The sequence below is a fragment of the Lupinus angustifolius genome, unplaced genomic scaffold, assembly GCF_001865875.1.
Source record: "Lupinus angustifolius cultivar Tanjil unplaced genomic scaffold, LupAngTanjil_v1.0 Scaffold_165_11, whole genome shotgun sequence".
NCBI classification, from domain to species: Eukaryota; Viridiplantae; Streptophyta; class Magnoliopsida; order Fabales; family Fabaceae; genus Lupinus; species Lupinus angustifolius.
In genome coordinates this window covers 48,723-73,864 of record NW_017726245.1, presented here as the reverse complement: position 1 = coordinate 73,864, position 25,142 = coordinate 48,723, and the positions used below count along the sequence as shown (strand labels likewise).

Genomic DNA, 25,142 nt, shown 5'->3' with positions numbered 1-25,142 from the left:
TTAAAAGAAAATTGAAAACTACAAGTATAAATGAAAACAATTTTCAAAATATTGTATAACAGGTTATTAGATCTAAGTAACAAGTTATTATGACTAAGTAATAGGTTACCAGAACTAAGTGACAGGTTATATGACTGATAAACGAGTTATCCAACAAAAATTGATCAGGGTAATCGATTACACCATTTTGAGTAACCGATTACACAATATGGTAAAAAATTACTCTGTTGGATAGAACATTTGGGTAATTGATTACAACCTGTGAGAAACTGATTACAGCCTGTGAAAATCAATTACTCAGTTGGACAGAATATTTGGATAATCGATTATTGAGAGTTGTTGCATTAGTTTTCAGATTCAAACTACACAGCTTTCACCCAAAACGAAATAGTTTCATTCCAATCGAGTCCTACCTTTTCATATAGATGTTATGGTTGATTGGAAAGCCTATTTAAAGGCATTGAAACTCATAATTCATAATACACTACTCGTATACAAAATCTAAATTTTTCTAAAATACTTGTTATGCACTTCTTGCAACTTGTTCTTAACTTTCAGAATATATTTTATGAAGTTTCCTTAAGTGTTGTTTCAAAGTTATTCAAACCTTCTGAGCATTAGTACTAAAGTGTATAAAGAGGTATTGGATTGCAAGAGTTCATAGTTTCAAATCTTGTAAAGGCAATCCTTGCCTTAGTTAAAGTTTTCTTCATTCAATTTGTTGAATTACTTTCTTTCACAAGGGTGTGACAAGAAAGGGGAAAGAGTCACTTGGAAAGGTTGTTTTCCAAAGAGTGATATAAGTATTAGAGAGTGAATAAGGTACAAGGAAATCTCGGGGTGATAATTTGTAATTGCTACGCTTAATATCTAGTGAAGAAATCTCTTGTGCTGCAAGAGTACTGGATGTAGCCTTCGGTGGACAAGAAGGTGAACCAGTATAAAATCGTTGAGTACTATCTTATCCCTTTACTCCTTAAATTTACTTGATATTTTCTAGATAACTTTTCCACTACAATTAACTCTTGAATTTTGCATAAAAATTTGTCATACTTTTTAAACTAATTCACTCCCCCCCCCCTCTTAGTTGACATCTCAATCTTGCAAATCCTGCATAAATGTACACCTATAAATATTGATATGATCATTAGAGTCCCCTTTTTAAGTATTCACCCAAAGCAGTCCAAGACTGGCAGCTGCCTAGTTAGCGAAAGTGCCCACTTTACCTATTTTACACTTACTAATGATGCACTTTTTAACTCAAAATGCTCAAACTTGTACAGTTTTAATTCGTAAACGTGTACAAATTGTCTTAGTGTGCGACTAGTAAATTATCATTCATGAATGTATCAATTGCAAGTCAACTAAATTGAAAAAGGCGTGTGACAAACTTCAAAGTTGGGAAAAGCATCTTACTCAACAAGTACAATCTCGCTCAACGAGAATGACGGCCTCACTCGGTGAGAAATAAGGTCTCACTCAATGAGAATGAGACGTGAAGTTTTGCATTATACAACGCGAGGACTAGCTCAACAAGAATTGAATATATCCCTCAGTGAGACAAGATTTTCTAGAAGTTTTCATTCAGCAAGAGTGCTCAATCCCATAACACTTTAAAGGTAAAAATACATTTATTTTTTGGGACAAAACTTCCCCTTCTTCTCCATTTTCGGTTCCTTATGATTCTATTTTAGGCCTTTTTTTATTTATCGGAGAGGAAGACTTGAAGATTAAAGGCATTGCAACTTTGTGGAGCTCACCTTGGTACTCTTCTATGGAGGGTCTTCATCTTCTCCTCTCTATTGTGTTGGTTATCATGGAAATCAGTAACTAACTCATCTCTTGTTAGGATTAGATATATCTACTCTCTTTGATGTATCTATTTTGATTCATTTCAATACATTCATGTTTACACAATGATTTATATAATTTATTTTTGTTCTTAATACTTGTTTAGTTTAGTCGCCTAAAGCATGATTTTAGATGTTAAATGTGTTGGTGAAAATCACATCTTTGAATTTGAACTAAAACATATCATGTAATGAGTCTAATTTCTAAAATGAGTTGTTATCATGTAAGATATAACATCCAAACTTATTACCATTCATTTTCTTAATCACTCAAGGAATTGATGGTTAGTGAAATGAGTTGTTGAACTTCTCATTAAGGCACTAATGATGTTATATATAAATGATGTTGAAGAAATCATAATGTGAATAGTTTTGTAAGTTAAATTATTCATATATTAAAAGATTGAGTAGTAAAATCTAATATCATAAAAATTTTTATTCATTTTTGAGTTATTTAATTTGAAAATTGAAGTCACTTTTGTTGAAATCATAATTATTATTAAACGACCTTGTTTGAGATAACTCAATTTACTATTTCATTGACCGTCAACCCTCCTTCAACAAGATGCTCAAGTTTCGACAACCCTCCTTCCACACCAAAGATCAAGGAAAACACATTTCTTCTCCCACAAAGTGTGTCACTCCATGTGTTACTGTTTGTGATTGGTTGAAAAAATATATTTAAATTAAAATTTTAATAATTAATTATTTTTCTGACCAATCACAAGCAGTGGCACATGAAGTAGTACACTGTTTTGGGACAACAGATGTCCACCCAAGATCAAGTGGTGTTGGTTTTAATTCCTAGGTACATTGTATGGGTTTTATTGATTGTTTTGGAATTGGGTTTTCCCGGTCTGGTTGTCGTTAATTTTGTCCTACTTTTAGTTTAGTTTGGGTATGTTAAATCTTGGGTTGATGTGTTCATATGCGTTTATTATTCATCTGTGCATGGTTGTGCTTGAATGGGTAGCTATTTTACTATTGAAGTGTACAATGGAGGGCATTTTATATTCACCCTCTTGACAATCTAACCCTGACAGGTTGTGCTATTGTTATACTTTGGAAATTTTTGAAGGGAAATGAGATCGAATGATGTTGAAAGCTTGTGGCATTTTCATCTCAATGAAAATTCACATTAAGATGCTAAGGGGATAACACATGATGATCAAACAATGGATATGATTAAAGTAACAAAAGTGCATATGGAGATGAATCCAAAACATTGTGTCAATATCTTTTGTTTTTTATTACTCAAAAAAATAAAATATGAATTAAATACAAAAAAAATATGTATCAATACTATAAGAATTTTCCATCATTCATTACTAATTTTCATATAAATCTTTACATTATAAATTTATACTCGATAAAAATATATTAATTTTACATTTTTTTAATTACATTTTTTAATGAATGAAAGAATATATGAAATGGTACATATTAATACACTCAAAATGTGGGTGGCAATGTTGGTAAGAGTAATGACAAAAACAAATAGAAAATAAAATGACTATCCACTAACAAATTTACACTATCACTACATCCTCATTAATTTTAGTCATCATTTTGGCTTTAAATATTATGTATTGACATGAATATAAATCTTTCGATATTACACTCAAATAAATACACTGATACCAAAATGGTGATGCAATTTTTCGATGGTATGCTATTATTATAGATGATAGTGAGACGATTGACATTGTGTATGAGGATAAAGAAGCTATCGAGCTGCCTTTTTCTAATTAATTAATTAAAGACTAAATTATCCATAGATCTTATTTTATATGTGGGTATTTTTGGATGAATAGACTGAAAGAATTCACAGATCAAACAAATTGAGAAGAAAAACAAGTTCTTTTCATTAAGGGAGATAATACGATCCAAATTACAACCATGACAATAAAGATTTTTGTTACAGTAAAAGTCACCTAACCACAGATATACATGAATGATAAAATCAAAAAGGAACAAATCCAAAAGCTAGAAGAATCAAGCAGCTTTCTTAGGAGACTTAGCAGCTTTCTTAGGAGACTTAGCAGCCTTAGTTGGAGACTTAGCAGCCTTAGTTGGAGACTTAGGTTCTTTAGAAGAAGAAGAAGAAGAAGCACTAGCACCAGTTTTCTTGGGCAAGAGCACAGGGTTAATGTTAGGAATAACACCACCATGTGCAATTGTAACACCAGCTAGTAATTTCCCAAGCTCCTCATCGTTCCTCACTGCTAATAAAACATGCCTTGGAATAATCCTATTCTTCTTGTTATCCCTAGCAGCATTGCCAGCCAACTCCAACACCTACATCCACACAACAAAACCCTAATTAATAACCAACCCTAAAATTCAACCAATCTCAAAATCAAAACAATCAACTTCAGCCACTAAAACCGTAACATATCTCATATTTTTTTAATTTTTTGGAAATATTTTTGAAGAAATGATTAAATAAGACACTTCATTTTGTAAAATAATAAAGATACATGAATACTAATTGTGTCACTACAAATGTGGAAAATCAAACTAGTCCTAAAGGATGAAACATTACTATTTTGGTTCAAAATCCAAAAAATTCACAAAAGATTATCATAAGAAGCTATGGTAATTACTTTGACAAACATTTGAAATAAAAATTCAACAAAAAATTTCAAGAAAATCTTCAATTACTATTGCTATTATTACCTCAGCAGCTAGGTATTCAAGAACAGCAGCAAGGTAAACAGGAGCACCAGTTCCAACGCGCTGAGCATATCTTCCTTTCTTCAAGTAACGGCCAATTCTTCCGACGGGGAATTGAAGACCAGCTCTGAAGGATCTACTGACGGACTTCTTCCTCGGACCACCGCCTTTCCTTCCGGCGGCACCTTTCTTCGATTTTCCGGTATCCATTTTCTGAATGCTAAGAGGTAGAGATTATTGATTTGCGAAGAAAGAAGAGCGCGGATTGTGGTGAGAGATTCGTGGGGATGGGTTTTATTGAGGTTCGGACAGAATATGGTGAATCGTCGATCCGTGTGTGAATAGATTTTGGACGTTGGATTAAAGCTTATCCACGGTTGTTGAGAGGTATATGTAGTGATCCGCGTGATTTCTTCTCTGTACCACCGCTAAAATATTTCTAACACAAAAAATTATTTGAAATTACATCTGCTGTCAGTTTTACCATTTCTTTTATTATCGGTCTATGATTGGTTGAAAAAATAATTTTAAATAAAAAATTAATAATTAATTATTTTTTGAATAATCACAGCTAATTATACATACAATAATACAAGATGTGAAACAACATATATATATATATCCCTCAAATATTATATCACTTTATGTACTCATTATTTCTTATTAGTTAGAAAAGTAAAAAATTAATGAAATATATAATATATTTTCTAATGAATAGGAATAAAATATATATATAAAGTGGTATATATCTTGAGACAGAAGATGTGCTCCCCTCGGATATAGTTACTTAATACACAATTTTGAATTAATTGTTTTTAAAAAAATTCCTAACTAGTTTCTAACCGCATAATTTTTGAGTTTTTTTAATAATTTGTTATAAACATAAAACTTAAAGAAAAACTAAAATGCATCCCTTAGTTAAATTTTAAAATTTAGAGAAAACTGTACTAATATCCTCTAAGTTTTATATTTTGTTCGGATGACAAAAAAATAAGAAGGGAGAAAGAAGTGAAAAAGAGGAAGAATAGAAATATAGTAGATTTTTATGATGCATGTTTGGTATAAGAGGAGAATGAAAGAAAATAAATAGAAATAAATATTTTCTTCTCTTTCTCTTTTATTTGGTTGGATTGAAAATGATAAGAAATATGATGTTGTGGTTCAAATTAGGGATGGCAATGGGCGGGTGTGGGTAATGCTTTCACATTCGCAAACACACAATATTTATGGGTACCATATGAATAATGGGTATTTACGGGTACCCAACGAGTTTTTAGTTTTAATTATATATTTATATACTTTGTAATAATCAATATGTAAAAATAATTATTATATGAATAATATAATATTTATATGATAAATTTATGATCATAGTCAAATATGTGTAATTTATTATGAAATAAAAATACAGTATATGATATATAATCTTAAAATAATAATAAAAACTATAATATATATACAAATTTAATTAAAAACTAAATTTATAAATTTGTGGGTATTTACATGTCCGGCTTTTATGCCATCCCAAGTTCAAATAACAAAAATGTACCAAAAATATAGAAAAGAAATACAAATATGTTGTTTTATTATTAATTAAAAATAAATGTTATAATATTAAATTGTAAATTTTATTATAATCTCAATTAATATTTTCAATTGAAAAAAAATTTTATATCCAAAAGAGACTTATTTATATTATTTGTATTTAAAATAGATAAAATAAAAAAAATTGAAGAATATTTTTTATGTTTTAAGCAAAAAATTTATCCTCTCTTCATTTTCTCACCAAAGTTGGAGATAGATTTTTTAGTGAGGCCCTATCCACTTTTCGATAATGTACGATATATTGATAGTGTATTATATATCATTCTTATTTTATCTTTATTAATTCTTCAAAATAAGTAATATAAATCAATGTTGGATAATATATTGACTATATATATACACTCACAATATATAGATATTAAACTTTTTTAGTTACTAATGAATAATTATAACAATAATTATGAATTAAATAAAAACTAAGATGTAAAAGTAAAAGATCAAGTATTGAAGGATCTTATTGACATATTGTATAAAGTAAGTGGACAAGCATCTGTCGCTCAAAATGGTATTCCAAATCAATGATATTAAAATAAAAATAGAAAAATAATAAACATTTGTTTTTTAATTAACATGACATATTTTCATTAGTCCAAGACATGGTTTGAGACCCTACTTGGGACAACAGATCTTTATCTCGATAAAGTTTTTCTTTCTCTTCTCACTTTCTTCTCACAAGAGGGAGAAATAAATTTTGGTGAGTCCACTCTTTTTTTCCTCTCTCCCTTCTTTCCCATCTCAACAAAATGAGATAAATTTCTCATTTCTCTTCATCTTTTTCTCTCTTTTCTAACTCTACCCTTCTAAACAACGAATTAGTGAAGTTATAAAATTGTTCCTGCATTTTTTAGACATGCATAAATCACTCATAATTATACGCATACATTATATGGACTACCCTATAGAAGAGATAATGTAAATTTCTTAAACACAAAAAGTGATAAGTCTAATTAAGTTAAAAATATGATATTTATGGAGATGATACCAAATATTAGAAGAGTCAATATATTTTTATTATTTTTAGTTCGTTACAACATAGAACAAGAGTAATTGACACATTTCCTTATAATTGTTGATACATTTTATAACAAATAAAAAATAATGAATAAATATTGAATCTTATACTATTTGGGTTTGCCTTTGTAATATACCAAATTTTGTTTAATTTATTTACATTCATCTTAATTTTTGTTTAAAATATCACATTTATTCCTCATGCAGTGATAATCGATGTAATTATGTACATAAATTATAGTATAATTTATGTAGGTACAAGAAAAATGATGAAATCTATAATGTCACTAAAACTCATAAATTATCGGTGTAATTTAGTCTAAAGTTTATAATTTTATAAAAAATCCTACCTAAACTTAAAATTTTAGGTAGATTATTAAGTTGGAAACGAATATATTTGATAAAATAATATCATATATATGCATTAAGATTGTAAAGATTAATAAAAAGTTTATATATGATTTATCATATATTTGAAGAGAAAAAATATATGCAGGTACATATAAATTTTATATATTGTTACTAAATCATCTCTCATTTATATTTAATCAACATTGACTCTTCAAAAAAATTAATTCAAATGAATGGTAGATAATGTAGTGATTATATATAAATATTTGTAGAGACAATGTATAGATATTACATTAATATTTAAAAGTCAATAACACATTAAATATGAATAATATATGATGTAATAATGACAATGTAACAAACTCCTATACAAGGAATGTTTACATTTTTCTGTTGATAAAATTTACGGATTAGCTAGTTAATGTGTATTAACAAATAATTTTAACATAATGGACAAATATATGCATTTTTTAAGCATAATACTTTTGTGGTGTGTACAAAAAAATAATATATACAAAACTGAATTTGGCAAGCTCAGCCCTATGTGTGTTCCTACTAAGGAAAGTAATCAACTTCTAATTCATATAAAACGAGCTACATGGTAACTTAATTCCAAAACACACCAAAAAAAATGAAGTCCTCTATTTCATATATGTTTCTTTCCTTCTCTGTTTCTCCTTTTTTTTTCTACAAATGAAGTGGGCATGGACGTTTATAACAACAATTACAAATACATCAATCATTATTCGCTCAATGCTCACAGGGATATAGGCACAAATTGGTGTAATCTCATTAACAAATTTCTTGTGTTATTCTCTTTTCTCTCTATCATCTTTTAATATTTGCTTGTTTGCTTGTTCCGAATAATTGGTATGAGATGACTCTTACTTAAGTGTGAAATTTGAGATAGGGAAGTTCGATAGAGCTGATAATTATGGATAGTGGCAACGGTTTGTTAAGGATGTGTTGGTTCAAGAAGATCTACCTAAGGCGTTGTATGAGAATAAACTAAATGATATGGATCAACTAGATTGGGAAGAGTTAAATGAGAAGGTCACAAGAACCATATGACTTTGTCTATCACGTAAGGTGATGTATCACATTGTGGATTTGACGTCACCAATAGAAGCATGAGAGATATTATAGCAACAGTTCATGTACAAGTCTTTAATAAACAATTTGTACTTGAAACGAATACTATATGATATAAAGATGCGAGAGGCTACTAATTTGCAAGAACACCTCAACATTTTCAATCAAGTAATCAATAACTTGCATAAAATTGATATGAAGGTTGATGATGAGGATAAGGTGATAATTGTGTTGTGTTATTTGTCCAATTAACATGAACACTTGGTAACAATGTTGACATACAAGAAAGACTCAATCACATTTGATTAGATCATGACTACATTTGTAACTCAGTCAAACAAAATATAGTGTAGGGGAATGGTCTCACGGTGGTGTGTATGTGAAAGTGATAGGGCAAATTGCAAGTGCATGATTATGTAGCCAAGTAATAAAATATCGATCCCACGAGGACTAGAAAATTCCTTCAATTATCACATAATTTATATTTAACTCAAATAAGGAATAAAATTGAATTTAGGAAAATTGAGCAATTGACAAGAATAATTATAAAAATATTAAAAATTATTAAACTATAATTTAGGAATAGCCTCCAAGATAAGGGTTACCGTCTTTACACTCGCAAATCCTTGGTTTGCTCCTTTTCATGAACTTTATGTTGTGATGGTGAATTTCTCTTTGATATGTGTCGTCCTCTCTCGAGCTCCGACATGTGTACTCAATTGAAGTCGCACCTACTCTCGTGGTACGATTATTAATTGAATCATTTACTTGGATCTTTCTATCTAATCGCTTTGTAGCAACCCAAGGTGAATTTCAGAGACTCCCGAGAATCCAAAGATTACTCTCGTGAATTAGGATTCTAGTTTGAATAACTGGATGATCGGATAGTTGGATTCACCTCTCGGTCCATCCCCAATGTATCTAAAAGGTGTAATTTGTTGGCCAGACAACTCACACGAATAAAACTCAGTCCCATGAAATCATACCTGAGAGTGAAATGAGTGCTTTTACTTTTGTTTTAGGTGCTTTTTCTTTCTCTCAATTATCATATTTACGTATGATTCTCAAGCTCTACTCATGTGGGTCGCAGGAGAGTGGTGAGGTTGCAATTATAGATTCACTACCCTTGGCCACTTACTCATTGAAATTCGAAGTGTCACCTACCAGCATGCTTCTCTCCAAGAGATCCTCATATTTCATTTTAGGCACTTTTTCCTTCACTACTTGGTTCATCATATCAATCCTGCAACATGAATCCCCAAGAGAAGGTTGTTTAATAGATTTAGCAATATCAAATTCAACACTTTCATCCCCTATGCTTAGAGAAAGTTTTCCATTTTTAACATCAATTATAGCACAAGAGGTAGCCAAAAACGGTCTACTTAGTATGATTGGAATTTGTGCATCTTCTTCCATCTCTAGTATTACAAAATCTGTTGGAATATAAAAAATTTCAACTTTTAGTTCACCACGTCCAATTTTTTATACACAGGTAAAGACATGAGGCTCACACTTGCCCCTAAGTCACATAAGGCACGATCAAAATTAGTGTTACCAATTAAGTAAGAGATAGAGAAACTACCAGGATCTTTTAGTTTCAGAGGCAATTTATTTTGAATTCAAGCACTGCACTCCTCAGTTAAATCAATTGTTTCATAATCCTCTAGTCTTCTCTTTTTAGATAGAATATCCTTAAGAAATTTCATGTACACATGCCTCTCCTCTAGTGTCTCAGTGAAGGGCAATTTGATATATAATTTCTTAAGGATATCTAAGAATTTCCCATATTTCTTTTCTAACTTTGCCTTTGCAAACCTTTGGGGAAAAGGAATTGGTGGTACATATGGTGGTGGAGCTACATACTTAGACACATTTTCAGAATTTTGTTCCTCTTCAGAAAGTTGTGTGTCAGTATGTTTCTCTTTTTCCACTTGAATATCATTCTTAGTTTGTGGGACATCCTTGAGTTTCTTCCCACTCCTTAATCAAATAACCTTACAATGTTCATTATTAGGATTTTTCTCTGGTTGTCCAAGAAACATCCCAATTTGCCTATTAAAGTTGTTAGCTTGTTACGCAATTTGTGTTTCTAACATTTTTTCCTGAATGATCAGTTTTCTATCTTAGAATTCAAATCATTTAACATATTTGAAACATTTTTACTAATTATGATTTGATCCTCTTGAAATTTATTAAGGTTAGCAAGTAATTTTTCTTGTCCTTCCATTATTGTTATAAGAGTGAGATAAATAGGAGAAGATTGTACTAGTGGAAACCTTGTTGTAGGTTTCCTATTACCTTGCTCATCCTCATGTTGATGATTTATAGTGTTGTTGCTCCTCTAGGAAAAGTTGGGATTGTTCTGCCTGTATCGTGCGTTGAATTGTTGTCCGCTCCTCTACTTGTAATCATAGTAATTGCATGATTCAGGTTGTTCATTGGCCCAAGTTCCATGCACAGGTTCAGTGAATTGTTTGCATTCAGACTACTCTTCCCCTTTTTCTCCACATCCCTCACATGTTGCAGCCATAGACCCAATAACATTAGCATGATATTTTTCTAACTTTCCAAACCTTTGAGAAAGGTTCTCCAGCGTGGAAATTACTTTTTCTATTTGATTTCCTGAATATTATGTACCAGAGTCTCTCTTTGGATGATGTCTCCTCTCATTCGCCCATTGGTGATGATTAATAACCACATTCTCTATGATCTTTGAAGCAACACCAACTCCCCGGCAGCGACGCCAAAAACTTGATAGAGCAAATCGTAAGTGCACGATTATGTCGTCAACTAATAAAATATCGATCCCACGAGTACTAGAAAATTCCTTTAATTATAAAAATTAATTTATACTTAACTCAAATAAGGAATAAAATTGAATTTAGGGCAATTGAGCAATTGACAAGAATAATTATGAAAATATTAAAAATGATTAAAGTCTAATTTAGGAATAGTTCCTAGGATAAAGGTTATCGCCTTTACACTTGCAAATCCTTGTTTTGCTCCTATTCATGAACTTTAAGTTGTGAGGGTGAATTGCTCTTTGATATGTGTCATCCTCTCTCGAGCTCTGACATGTGTACTCAATTCAAGTTGCACCTACTCTCGTGGTACGATTATCAATTGAATCATTTACTTGGATCTTTCTAACCAATCGCTTTGTAGCAACCCAATGTGAATTACAGAGACCCCTGAGAATTCTAAGACTACTCTCGTGAATTAGGATTCTAGTTTGAAGAACTGAATGATCGGATAGTTGAGTTCACCTCTCAGTCATTCCCCAATGTATCTAAAAGGTGTAATTTGTTGGATAGACAACTTACATGAATAAAACTCAGTTTAATTATTCAAATCACAACACTCAATGAAATAGAAGTAAGAACAAGCGTTTATTAAATGTAAAAGGGCATAGCCCCAATCCTAGAAACAAAGGAAATTACTCACTTATGATGAAGAAGAGAATACCAAATTATAATTTAGAGAATTGTAATCTAAAGTGTAAAGTGTTTGAGGAAGAACCCCCATTTATCCTAACTACAAAATATTGGGCTAAGCCCAACAAAACAAATCTAAAAATAGGAATAGAATATAATATCTACGGCTTCTTTTCGTCCTTAAATTGATCTTTGCATAACCTCAACAGCAAATTTCATCTTCCTGTACCTAATTTCTACTCTTTTTAGCTTCAATCCATCCAAACTACACAACATAGTCAAAAACACCTGCTAAACCCGAACAAAGAGAAATCAAAGCTAAAAACAATCCTAAAGTCCTAATTATGTCATGAAATTCAAGTTAAATGTAATGCAAATGTAGCATAATTTCACACTCATCAGAAAGTGATTCAAGTGTGTGGTAGGAAGCAAGACAAATGAGATGTTGCCCAAAGGAAAGACTGAAATTCAAGGAGACATGACTAGCATAGTGCTTCAAGTACAACGAAAGTGGGTAATACAGAAACAATTGTCCCAATGAATGAAATCCTAGTAAGTAGGTGGGAAAGGATTAAGCATATGAATCTACAAATGTTGCACATAAAGAAGATTTTGGTTACAACGATGAAGATCATATGCTATATGTATCATCAAATCAAAATGCAATTAGTTGATAATCGGCACTCATTACTCCCACCATATGACACCAAACATAGAATGATTCACCACATACTGAGCAAACAATTTTTTTTCTCTTGTATTTGGGAATAATAAAGCATGTGTAGGTGTTGGCACGAGAAAAATCAAAATTGTGATACTCGATGATGTCATGAATACTGATGTAAGATTAAGCATATACCCAATTTAAAGAAGAATTTTATTTCTTTGGGGCCATTATAGGCCAAAGGATTCAACCATATAGGTGATGAATAATGACATTTTCTAAGTATACAAATATGCTCTGATTATGATGGAAGGCAAGACAATTGCATGGAACACCTACAAGTTGTTACATAGTACAATTGTGGTAAAGTTATTGGAGAGATTAAAGAGATTTTAATAAATTCAAACCATAATACTACAAATTATAACACATGTGTTTGGGTCATATCAGTGTATGTGACATGACATAACTACACTAGGGAGGACTATTGAAGAGAGTTAGTGGATCCAAGTTAGATTACTAAAGTATTGTGTGATTGAGAAAAAAAACATGATTTCATGGCTAACTAAGACATAACTCAGGCAATTCTGGATTATATTCACATTGGTGTATGAGGACCCACTCGGGAACCATCTCTAGGAGGTTATCGATAATTTGTGACTTTTATAAATGACTTTTCTCACAAGTTTTAAGTGTATTTTCTGAAGCATAAGTCAGAAATCTTTGTCAAGTTAATGGTTTCGAAGGTAGATATACATAATCAGACTAGTAGAAAAATCAAGTACTTGGGGACACACAATGATATGCAGTACAAAGACTAACAAATTCAGAAATTTTGTGAGGAATATGACTTTCAGATACACTTTTAGTGAAGAAGACTCTTTAGTAGAATGATGTTTTAGAGATGATGAACAATACTATTACATAGAAGGCCAAATGTATGAGATTGAATTATGGACTTTCCAAAGGTTTTTGTGTAGATACACTTAGTAGGTATGATATGTCATCAATAGACCAACGTGTGCTTCATTGGATGGTAAATTTGCAGGGTAAGTATGGAAATATAACTCACACAATTATAATATTTTCCACATATTTGGTTGTATTTCATATGTACATGTATATAGTGATAAACTGTCTAAAATGAATCCCAAATCCAAGAGGTGTATTTTCATATGATATATCAAAGGTGTGGAAAAGTTCAAGTTTTGGAATCTAGTTTCCAGAAAAGTAATGTTGAGTATATATGTAATGCTTGATGAAGATTCTATTTTGAAACAATTAGCTTTGGCAGAGGTTCTCATGACAAATGGAGAGACTTTAAGATCAAATTTAATTCCAATGCGCAATAAACAATGTAGGTGAAGAAATGTAAAGAACCATTCGCTAGTTCAAGTCAAGAACATGATGATTCTCATGTAGGGAATTCCGGTGCGTAGGAGTATCTACTTGGCATAGACATATCTAGTTATCCTATGAAACCTCTAGAGAGATATGACTTTGATGATATGGCTTCAGTTTCTCTCCATATCAGATCAGGAAATCCATGTAGCTTTCAAGGGGCTATAATCAGTCAGGAAAAAGAACAATGGATGTGTCATGATGAAGGAGATAAAGTATTCACACAAAATCAAACTTGAGAGTTTGTCTCATTACCCCCATAAAAGTGTATGGTTAGGTGCAAGTCAGTGTACATGATGAAGCTAGTAATATCATAAAATGAAGGGGAAACATTTAAGGTTCGTCTTGTAGCAAAAGGGTATTCACAACAAAAATGGATCAATTATAGTGAGTTTTTCTCCTTAGTAGGGAGACACACTTCTATAATGGTAGTGTTTTCCTTGATAGCCAATTGTGATATGTACTTAGAACATGTGGATGTGAAGATAACCTTTCTCAATGTGGAATTAGAGGTGAGAATTTACATGACATACATAAAAGGGTTAAGTGCAGTTTGACAAAGTCACTTGGTTTATAAGTTGATGAAGTCTTTATATGGGTTGAAGCAGTATTAAAGGTAGTGATACAAGTGGGTTGATAGTTTTATGTTGAAGTTTAGTTACAAGTGTTGTGAGTATTATTGTTGTGTTTATGTGAGAAGCCTTGATGATGACTCTTTTATTTTTCTGCTATTTTATGTAGATGATATATTGATTGTTACTAATTATTTGAGTGATATCAATAAGCTGAAAGTCACGTTGGACTAGGAGTTTGACATGAAAGGTTTAAGGGATTCTAAGAAGATTATTGGGATGAAGATTAATCGGACATGGGAGCTAGAAAGCTATAGCTCTTCTAGAAAAGTTGTGTTTAGAAAATGTTAGAGGGATTTGATATGAGAAATGCTAAACTACTAAGCACTTTATTGGCAAATTACTTCAAGCTTTCCCTAAATCTATATCCAAAGATAGATGAAAATAAAAATACATGTCAAAGGTTTCAGATGCCAGTATAGCGGGTTACTTGATGTATGATTTGGTTTACACTAGAGAGATTTGTTAAGAAACTTAGTAAAGTGTGCAAGCACATGTCACAACCCAGAAAGTAACATTGAGAAGTAGGCAAATGGACTTTCAAATATTTGAAAGGACAACATGCCTCAGTATCATATTTAGCAGCCAATTTAATATTTCGTTGGTTGTTAGTTATGTTAATACATATGGTACAGGGGAATTGGGTGATAAAAACTAACAATAAGGTTTATCTTCACTCTTGCAGGCATACCAATTATATGGACATTACCACTTTAGTCTATTTTTTCTATATCCACAAGCGAAGGAGGATATATGGCAGTCAGTGAAGCTTGTAAAGAATTCATATAGCTTATGAGACTGATAAATTAATTAGATATTGAGCAAGATGTAACTCTGTTGTATTTTGAGAACCAAAGTGCTATCTTATTGGCAAAGAACCTGATGTAAAATAACTAGAGCCCAATATTGACCAAGAGGTCTTGCATGGCCTAGGAGGGCCCATGACCAGGGCTAAGGCTAGAAAGCCACATGAGGTGCTTCAGCAACGCGTGAGCTTCAACATGGAGACTACGGCTTGGTGGTGCATCCACTATGACAAATTTTTTCATTACATCCAAATAAGTGGGAAGTGTCTTAACCCATAAGTAGTTAGGATTTAAATTCTTATTTGTGTTATTTCTTTTTAACTTTGGTTTAATTTAATTTTGAGTAAATAAATGTGTTACTTTTGCTTAATTGTAGGAGGATGACAGAACAAATTGCAAGTACACGATTATATTGTCAAGTAATAAATATCGATCCCAAGAGGATTGGAAAATTCCTTTAATTATAACAATTAATTTATACTTAACTCAAATTGGGATTAAAAGAGAATTTAGAGAAATTGAACAATTGACAAGAATAATTATGAAAATAGTAAAAAGGATTGAAATCTAATTTAGGAAGAGTTTCCAGGATAAGGGTTACCGCCTTTACACTCGCAAATCCTTATTCTAATCCTTTTCATGAACTTTAAGTTTTAAGGGTGAATTTATCTTTGATGTGTATCATCTTCTCTCGAGCTTCGACACTTCTACTCAACTAAAGTCACACCTACTCTCGTGGTACAATTATCAATCAAATCTTTTACTTGGATCTTTTTAACCAATCGCTTTGTAGCAATCCTAGGGAGTTCCACAAACCCCCGAGAATCCTAAGACTAATCTCGTGAATTAAGATTCTAGTTTGAATAACTGAATGGTCAGATAGTTGGGTTCACCTCTCGGTCCTTTCCCAATGTATCTAAGAGGTGTAATTTGTTGGTCAGACAACTCACACGAATAAAACTCAGTTTAATGATTCAAATCATAATACTCAATGATATAGAAGTAAGAACAAATGTTTATTGAATGTAAAAGGGCATAACCCCAATCCTAGAAACAAAAGGGATTACTCACTTATGATGGAGAAGATAATGCCCAATCTTAAATTAGAGAATTGTAATGTCCAGTCCTCCATCCTTGAGGGAAAACTCTCATTTATCATAATTACAAAAGATTGTGCTAAGCCTAACAAAACAAATATAAAAAAAATAGGAATATAATCTATCATCCACGACCATGGGTGTGAGACACGACTTGGCCATGGATTGTAGAACCTTCACTTCAAGTTGTTTCTCTTCGATCTAGCCTCCAAGATAACTTCTTTTGGGCCTTCAATTGGTCTTCACATAGTCTCAACATTGAATTTCATTTTCTTGTACTCAATCTCTACTCTTTTAGGCTTCCATCCATCAAACTTACAAAAAATAACCAGAAACACCCCCGCAACCTGAACAAAGAGAAATAAAAACTAAAAAGAATCCTAAAGTCCTAATTATGTCCTAAATTGCAAGTTAAATGCAATGCAAATGTAACATAATTTCACACTCATCAAATGCCCTCAAGCTTATCTCTTGCTTATCCTCAAGCAAGTGTTATGTCTAACTTTCACAATTATGTAATAATGATGATATAGATACTATGACCCAAAATAACAAGCAATCTCATAGTTTTGAAACAATCCAAGCATCAAGACAAGACAATCATAAACATATTTAATTCTAGCTAAGACAAGACAATCATATGATCCTTTTTTGATCAACCATTATCTTTACACCATACTTTTTCAATCCTTTCTCTTTTAGTATACTGTATTTTTTTTAATTTTTTTTTCATTTCATTCTTATGATTTTCTAAAAGAGAAAGGATGATTTGTTTTTCCTTTTTATGAATTCTTTCACTATACATGGCTTTTCTACATTATCAATGCTTCAACCAAACATCAGAAATTACCCCAAAACCCTCATTTGAGTAGCTATAAACAATCAATAAAATCCAGGCTCAAAAGTGGGAAACTATTGCGTTTTCAATGTTTATAGCAAGCGGTTCAAGGTCAAAAGAAAACGTCCTAATTGCCTATATCATTTTAATGCATACAAACAGACTTCAATCTTGAAATGGTCAAAAATCAAGTTCTAGAATGTACAATCATAAAATATTATGCACTCGTGAAATAAAAAAGGTTTTTTTTTTTGCAATTGTCAATTTAAACCAGAACCCTTATTGTATTTGACCCAAGTTTCTCAAATTTGGTACATTCAACAATAGTTATGAAGCAAAGAATTTTATTAAACCAAATTTAATTTACAATTGTCAAATCTAATATTTTTCATTCTATTATTCTATCACAAGTTACTTTTCCAGTGGGGTCACAGGTCAACAATCATCATTCATGCATATTTTTCATTTAAAGTAGACAAACAACATATAGAACAAAGCAGAAGATAAATGATATACGAAACATATAACAATGCATGATAATATGAATATCCAGCCTAAACAAATTTAAAATTTATACTATATGCATACATGAATGAACTACCTAAAAGTAAAAACCCTCAATCTTAGAAATTTACATTGTCCTCAATGTAAAAATCTGAACAATAAGATAAAGAAAAAGAAAATTCATGGGTTAGGTAGGAAGTGTCCCTGACATATGTGCCAGTTATAAATGGTCGGCTCATCTAGTGCAATGGAAGTACCTGCAAAAGAAGAGGAAAAACGAATAGCCTATATATCCTAGATGGACTTGGTGCAAATACCCATTTTGAAGGGGACAACTAATAGGCAAGATCGTGTTAGCAATTTTCCTATAATATTTTTTTAGAGTTTATGATTTTTTTGGTGGCCGACACTATATACATCCCCTACAAAGGCTCCAAACTCAGGGATGTACTAAAGCCGACACTAAAACACTAAAATTAATGAACTAAAAAATGTAGGGAGGGAGTGTTTAACGTTATTAGCTTGACGATTGATCATTGTGCAGATCCCGTGAACTCATATCCAACGGTGGAGGGAGTGTTTTTACCTTTGTTTTAGGTGCTTTCCATTTCTCTCAATCATCAGACTTGGGTATGACCCTCAAGCTCTCCTCTAGAAGCTTATAGGGGAGTCCTAATCTTGCATTTACAAATTTACTACCCTCAACCACTTTCTCATAAAAATTCGAAGAGTTACCTTCCATCACGCATCTCTCCAAGAGGTCCTCAAATTTCACTTTAGTCACTTTCTTCTTCACGACTTGGTTCATCATATTAACCCTATAACATGAGTTCTCAAGAGAATGGTGTTTAATAGATTTAGCAATACCAAATTCAACCTTTTCATCTCTAATGCTTAGGGAAAGTTTTCCAATTTTATCATCAATTATAGCACCAGAGGTAGCCAAAAATGGTCTAAGTAATATGATTGGAATTTGTGCATCTTATTCCATTTCTAGCATTACAAAATCTATTGTAATGAAAATTTTCCCAACTTTGATTGGAATGTCCTCCAAGATGCCTATAGGAAATTTAACTGACATCTCCGTTAATTTAAGTGATATAGTAGTGGGTTTTAGTTCACCCATGTCCAATTTTTTACTCACGGATAATGGCATGAGACTTACACTTGTCCAAAGTCACATAAAGCACAATCAAAATTAGTGTTGCCAATTAAGCATGAGATAGAGAAACTACTAGAATTTTATAGTTTAGGAGGCAATTTATTTTAAATTAAAACACTCCAGAATTAGAGCAATTGTTTCATAATCCTATAATCATCTTTGGGAAAAGGAATTAGTGGTACATATGGTGGTGGAGCTACATACTTAGACACAATTTTAGAATTTTGTTCCCCTTCACGGAGTTGCGTCTCAATATATTTCTATTCCATTTGTATATTATTCTCAGTTCGAGGAACATTCTTGAGTTCCTTCCCACTCCTTAATCAGATTGCCTTACAATGTTCATTATTTGGATTTTCATTTGTCTGTCCTGGAAACATCCCTTTTTGCCTATTAAAGTTGCAAGCATGTTGGGCAATTTGTATTTCTAACATTTTCCATGGATGGTCAGGTTTTCTATCTTAGAATTCAAATCATTTATCATATTTGAAACATTTTTATTTATTATGATTTGATCATCTTGAAATTTATTAAGGTTAACAAATAATTTTTCATGACCTTCCATTATTGTTTTAAGAATGAGATCGATAGGAGAACATTGTACCTGTGGAACCATGTTATAAGATTCCTATTACCTTGATGATCCTGATGTAGATGATTTAGAGTATTGTTGCTCCTCCAGGAAAGATTGGGATTGTTCTGCATCACCATTTGGATCAGAGCAGATGGCTAAAAAAAGTACTATGCCTCAATAGCTGGGCGAATTATTCCAGGACATGAGCTACGAGCATTAGGGAATGCACAATCACGAAGTGGTTTTTCATCTTATTTAGTCATGTTTGTACATGTGCACGTCTTTCTCTTGCTTTTCTCTTTGTTGCCGTTTTCTTCTACGGAAAGTCCTTCAGGCTCTGAGTAGTAATTCAAACTTTACATAAACCAAATGGGCAACCTACAGAGGTACCAAGAAAAAGGAAAACGTGTAATACACTAGAGTAAAGTAATGAAGTAATTGATAATTAAAGAAATTTTGACATAGCTATCGGCGACAAAAACTTGATAGGGCAAATCACAAGTGCACGACTATGTCATCAAGTAACAAATATCGATCCCACGAAGATAAGGGTTTCCGCCTTTACACTCGCAAATCCTTGTTCGTCACATTTTCATGAACTTTAAGTTGTAAGGGTGCATTTCTCATCGATATATGTCATCCTCTCTTGAGCTCCTACACGTGTATTCAATTGAAGTCGCACCTACTCTCGTGGTACAGTTATCAATCAAATCATTTACTTGGATCTTTCTATCCAATTGCTTTGTAGTAACCCAAGTTGAATTCCAGAAACCCCCGAGAATCCTAAGACTACTCTCCTGAATTAGGATTCTATTTTGAATAACTAAATGGTCATATAGTTGGGTTCACCTGTTGGTCCTTCCCCAACGTGTCTAAGAGGTGTAATTTGTTGGACAAACAACTCACATGAATAAAACTCAATTTAATGATTCAAATCACAACACTCAATGAAAAAGAAGTAAGAACGAGTATTTCTTGAATCTAAAAGGGCACAACCCCAATCCTAGAAATAAAAGAAATTACTCACTCATAATGGATAAGAGAATACCCAATCCTAAATTAGAGAATTGATATGTCCAGTCTTGAATCCTTGAGGGAAAACCCTCATTTATCCTAATTATAAAAGATTGGGCTAAACCCAACAAAACAAATCTAAAAAAATAGGAATAGAATCATCCAACCACGACCCTAGGTGTCGGACACGACCTGGTCGTGGATCGTGGCACTTTCACTTCAAGTTGTTTCTCTTCGATCCAGGCTCCAATGCGACTTATTTTGGCCCTACAATTTTTCTTCGCATAGCCTCAACATCGAATTCCATCTTCTTGCTCCGAATCTCTACTCTTTTAGGCTTCCATCCATCCAACCCGCAAAACATAGCCAAAAATATCCGCTCAACCCGAACCAAGAGAAATACATAAAGTCATAATTATATCCTAAAATTCAAGTTAAATGCAGTGTAACATACTTTCACACTCATATGATGAACAACTAGTTTCAAGCACTTTAGAGACAATTGGAGCAAATGTGAGTTCATGTTGATAGGAGGTTGGATGGTGATTCTAGTGATGATGGAGATGTAAGGAGGAGGAGAAATAGGAGATAAAGGTGTGTGGAGGAAGGTCAAGAGGGAGGAGGCCGTGATAAAAGGAGGAGGGATGATAGGCTCGAAGAGGTTAAAATTATAGTTCCTACCTTTTTAGGATTGAAAACCCCCGAGGCTTATCTGGAATGGGAGGTGAAGATGGAGCAGGTCTTTGATTATCACGACTATAGTGAAGAAAAGAAGGTGAAGGTGGCGGCTCTTGAATTCAAAGAATATGCTATGGTCTGGTGGGACCAATATCAGAAAGATAGGAGATCTGGTGATGAGGTTGTGGATATGTGGGAAGAGATGAAGGTGGTCATGAGGAAGAGATTTGTGTCTAGTTCTTACTAGAGGGATGCACCCAACAAATTATAGAGGCTGACTCTGGGCAAAAGAACCATGGATGAGTACTTCAAAGAGATGGAGCTGGCCTTGCTTAGGTCCAACTTCCATGAGGACTGAGAAACTACAATGGCTCGGTTCCTACATGAGTTGAACCTTGAGATCCAGGACATAGTAGAGTTGAAACCCTATGAGGAGTTAGATGGCTTGGTGTAGAAGGCCATAAAGGTAGAGCAACAGACCAAGAGGAAGAACTCCAAGTATTCCTGTAATTCAACATCCAATTATTCCTCTAACATGTGGAAGGACAAATCTAAGAAAGAGGGCAATGCAACAATGGAAGGTCTTTCTAACTCTAAGGAGGTCATGGGGCAACCAAGGATCATGGAAAACAACCCATGAATTCTAACACTAGAAGTCGTGACATCAAGTGCTTCAAATGCTTGGGTTATGACCAGATTTCTTCTCAATGCCCTACTATAAGGACAATGGTGGTCCTTAATGGTATTATTGAGTCACAATATGAGGCATCTAGTAAGGCGGACCATGATAATGATGGAGACATCTTCATGCCTGGTGGAGATTTGCTCATGGTTAGGAGACTCTGTGGGATTCAAGTTAGAGAGCATGACGAGAGTCAAAGGGAAAGTATTTTTCACTCTCGGTGCCTTGTGCAATTGAATGTTTGTTCTCTAATCATTGATGGAGGCATCTGTGCTAACATAGTTAGTACTAGATTAGTATCCAAACTAAACCTTGGAACTAAGACACACCCAACACTTTATAGTCTACAATAGCTAAGTGAGGTTGGGGAGATGGTCTTATATCAGTAGGCCAAAGTGCCTTTTTCCATTGGGAAATATGAGGACATGGTCCTTTGTGATATGGTCAACATGGAGGCCAACCATATGCTAGTGGGTAGAACTTGGCAGTACGACAAGAAAGCCATCCATGATGGTTATTCTAATAAGTACACTTTTATGCTTTACAACCACAAAATAGTCCTATCACCCTTATCCCCAAAACAAATGTATGATGATCAAAGGAGATTGAATGAGAAAGTGGGAAAAGAAAAGAAAGAAAACGAGCTAGAAAAAAAAAGACTAAAAAAAAGAGAAAATATGATAAAAAAATATGATTACAAAAAGAGTTACTTTGTTATAAAGAGCAAAGTCGAACATGGTTTGATCTCAAAGCAACCTTTGTACTTGCTATATTGTAAAATCTTTTCTTTGAGCAGTGATGTTGTTGGTGAGGCTTATAAGTCTTAGTTAAAGGACTTTTTGAATGAATTTGATGACGTATTCTCTAAGGAGGTCTCTCGAGGTCTTCCACCCCTAAGGGGAAACATTGATCTTATCCTTGGTGCAACCTTGCCCAATAGGTCTTTCTATCAGAGCAATCCTCAAGAGAATAATAAGATTAAAAAACAAGTCGATGAATTAATGCAAAAGGAATAGGTTCAAGAAAGTCTTAGCCCATGTGTTGTCCTAGTCATCTTAGTTCCAAAAATAGATGGCACGTGGAGGATGTGCGCAGATTGTCGGGCTGTGAATAACATCACCGTCAATTATCGACACCCCATTCCTAGATTAGATGATTTATTGGAAGAATTACTGGTGCGTGCATATTTTCAAAGCTTGAATTACTGGTGCGTGATTATATTCGAATATGGGAAGGAGACGAATGGAAGACATCCTTCAAAACCAAATATGGGTTGTATGAGTGGTTAGTTATGCCATTTGACTTAACTAATGCACCAAACACATTTATGAGGTTGATGAACCACATTATGAGGGAGTTTCTTGGAAAATTTGTTGTGGTATACTTCGATGATATTCTCATATACAAGAACAATAATGATGTACATTATGAACACTTGAGAAATGTTTTACTTGTATTGAAAAATAAGAAACTATATGCCAATTTTGAGAAGTGTAGTTTTGTGTAGATCACATGATATTTCTTGGCTTTGTTATCAATACCAAAAGAGTTCACGTAGATCCTGAAAAGATTAAGGTCATCCAAGTGGCCCACCCTAAGACCACCACGGATGTGAGGAGTTTCCATTGTCTGGCGAACTTTTATAGGAGGTTCATTGGTCGAGGTCGTACCTCATGCAAATAATATAACTAGGAAGTGACTCCTAATGCATTTTGTCAACCTAGAAGCATAATAAATTGTCCTAGGAAGTTTGTCAACCTTTTGAGCAAGGACAACCCCCAATGCATAATTAGAAGCATCACACATCAACTTAAAAAGGATTGTCCAATCAAGTGCCTGGATAATAGGAGTGATGGTCAAGGCTCTATTAAGGAAATCAAATGCCTCCCTACATCTCTCATCAAAATCAAACACCACCTCCTTTTGTAACAGGTTGGATAAAGGAAGAGCCTTTTTGCTAAATTTTTTGATGAACCTACATAGAAACTTGCATGACCAAGAAAACAACAAACCTTTCACACGTAAGAGGGTAAGGAGATTCTGAAATAATATCTATCTTGGCAGGATCTATCCCAATGCCCTTTTTAGTGATCACATGCCCCAAAACTATGCGCTGCTCTACAATAAAATGATACTTCTCATAATTAGAACAAGGTTAGTTTGAATGCATTTATATAAAACTCTATCCAGATTATCTAAACATGCATCAAATAAAGATCCATAAACAGTAAAATCATCCACAAACCCATTTATGCAACTCTCTAAAAAGTCACTAAAAAATGCTCACAATACATCGCTGGAATGTACCAGGGGCGTAGCATAGGCCAAAGAGCATCCTCATATAGGAAAAAGTGCCAAAGGGGCAGGTGAATGTGGTCTTCTCCTGATCCTCAGGAGCAATATGAATATGAAAGTACCTAGAAAAACTATCAATAAAACAATAGTGAGATTTACCTGCTAAGTGCTCAAGGATCTGATCAATGCATGGCAAAAGAAAATGATCATTTCTTGTTGCTTGATTGAGCCTTCTATAATCAATACAGACTCTCCAACTATTCCGCACTCTAGTAGGAATAAGCTCATCCCTCTCATTTCTCACCACTGTAACTCTTGTCTTCTTTGGAACCATCTGAACTAGGCTCACACAATGACTATCAGAAATAGGATATATAATCCCAGCTTGTAGAATCTTGATGAACTCTTTCTTCACAAAATCAAGAATCACTAGATTGAATCTCCTTTGTGGTTGTCTCACAAGTTTAGCTCCATCATCTAAGAGTATCCTATGCATGCACATGGATAGGCTAATACAAGGAATATCAACTAAGGTTCACTAGATCAACTTCAATTTGATTTCCTGCCCTTAGAGTGATGACACTCAGATTCTTTAGGTTGACCACAATCTGGGAAGGCAACTTGTCAGAATTCTGAGATTGCAATGTGTTCAATGAAGTTGCCATATGTCCCATTTGGGTGGTTAAATTATGAATAGAGGACTCTTGTCTCTAAATTGAAGCTCTAGTCTCTTGCTAGAATTGCATATTCTACATTGTCATCTGTCTCACCGATTC

General features: G+C 33.2%; 1 protein-coding gene across 2 annotated transcripts; it reads right to left on the bottom strand.

Annotated features, from left to right (window-relative positions):
- Positions 1-3,733: 3,733 nt before the first annotated feature.
- Positions 3,734-4,814, bottom strand: LOC109340367 (histone H2A-like). Of its 2 annotated transcripts, XM_019578045.1 has the most exons (3): positions 4,530-4,814; positions 3,910-4,148; positions 3,734-3,867 (listed from the first exon to the last, which is right to left on the bottom strand). In XM_019578045.1, the coding sequence occupies exons 1-3, from the start codon at positions 4,734-4,736 to the stop codon at positions 3,846-3,848; spliced, it is 468 nt and encodes a 155-aa protein (XP_019433590.1). In that variant the 5' UTR covers positions 4,737-4,814; the 3' UTR covers positions 3,734-3,845. The 2 variants fall into 2 exon arrangements, with proteins under 2 accessions (XP_019433590.1, XP_019433589.1); XM_019578044.1 differs by having other exon boundaries at positions 3,734-4,148.
- Positions 4,815-25,142: the final 20,328 nt, after the last annotated feature.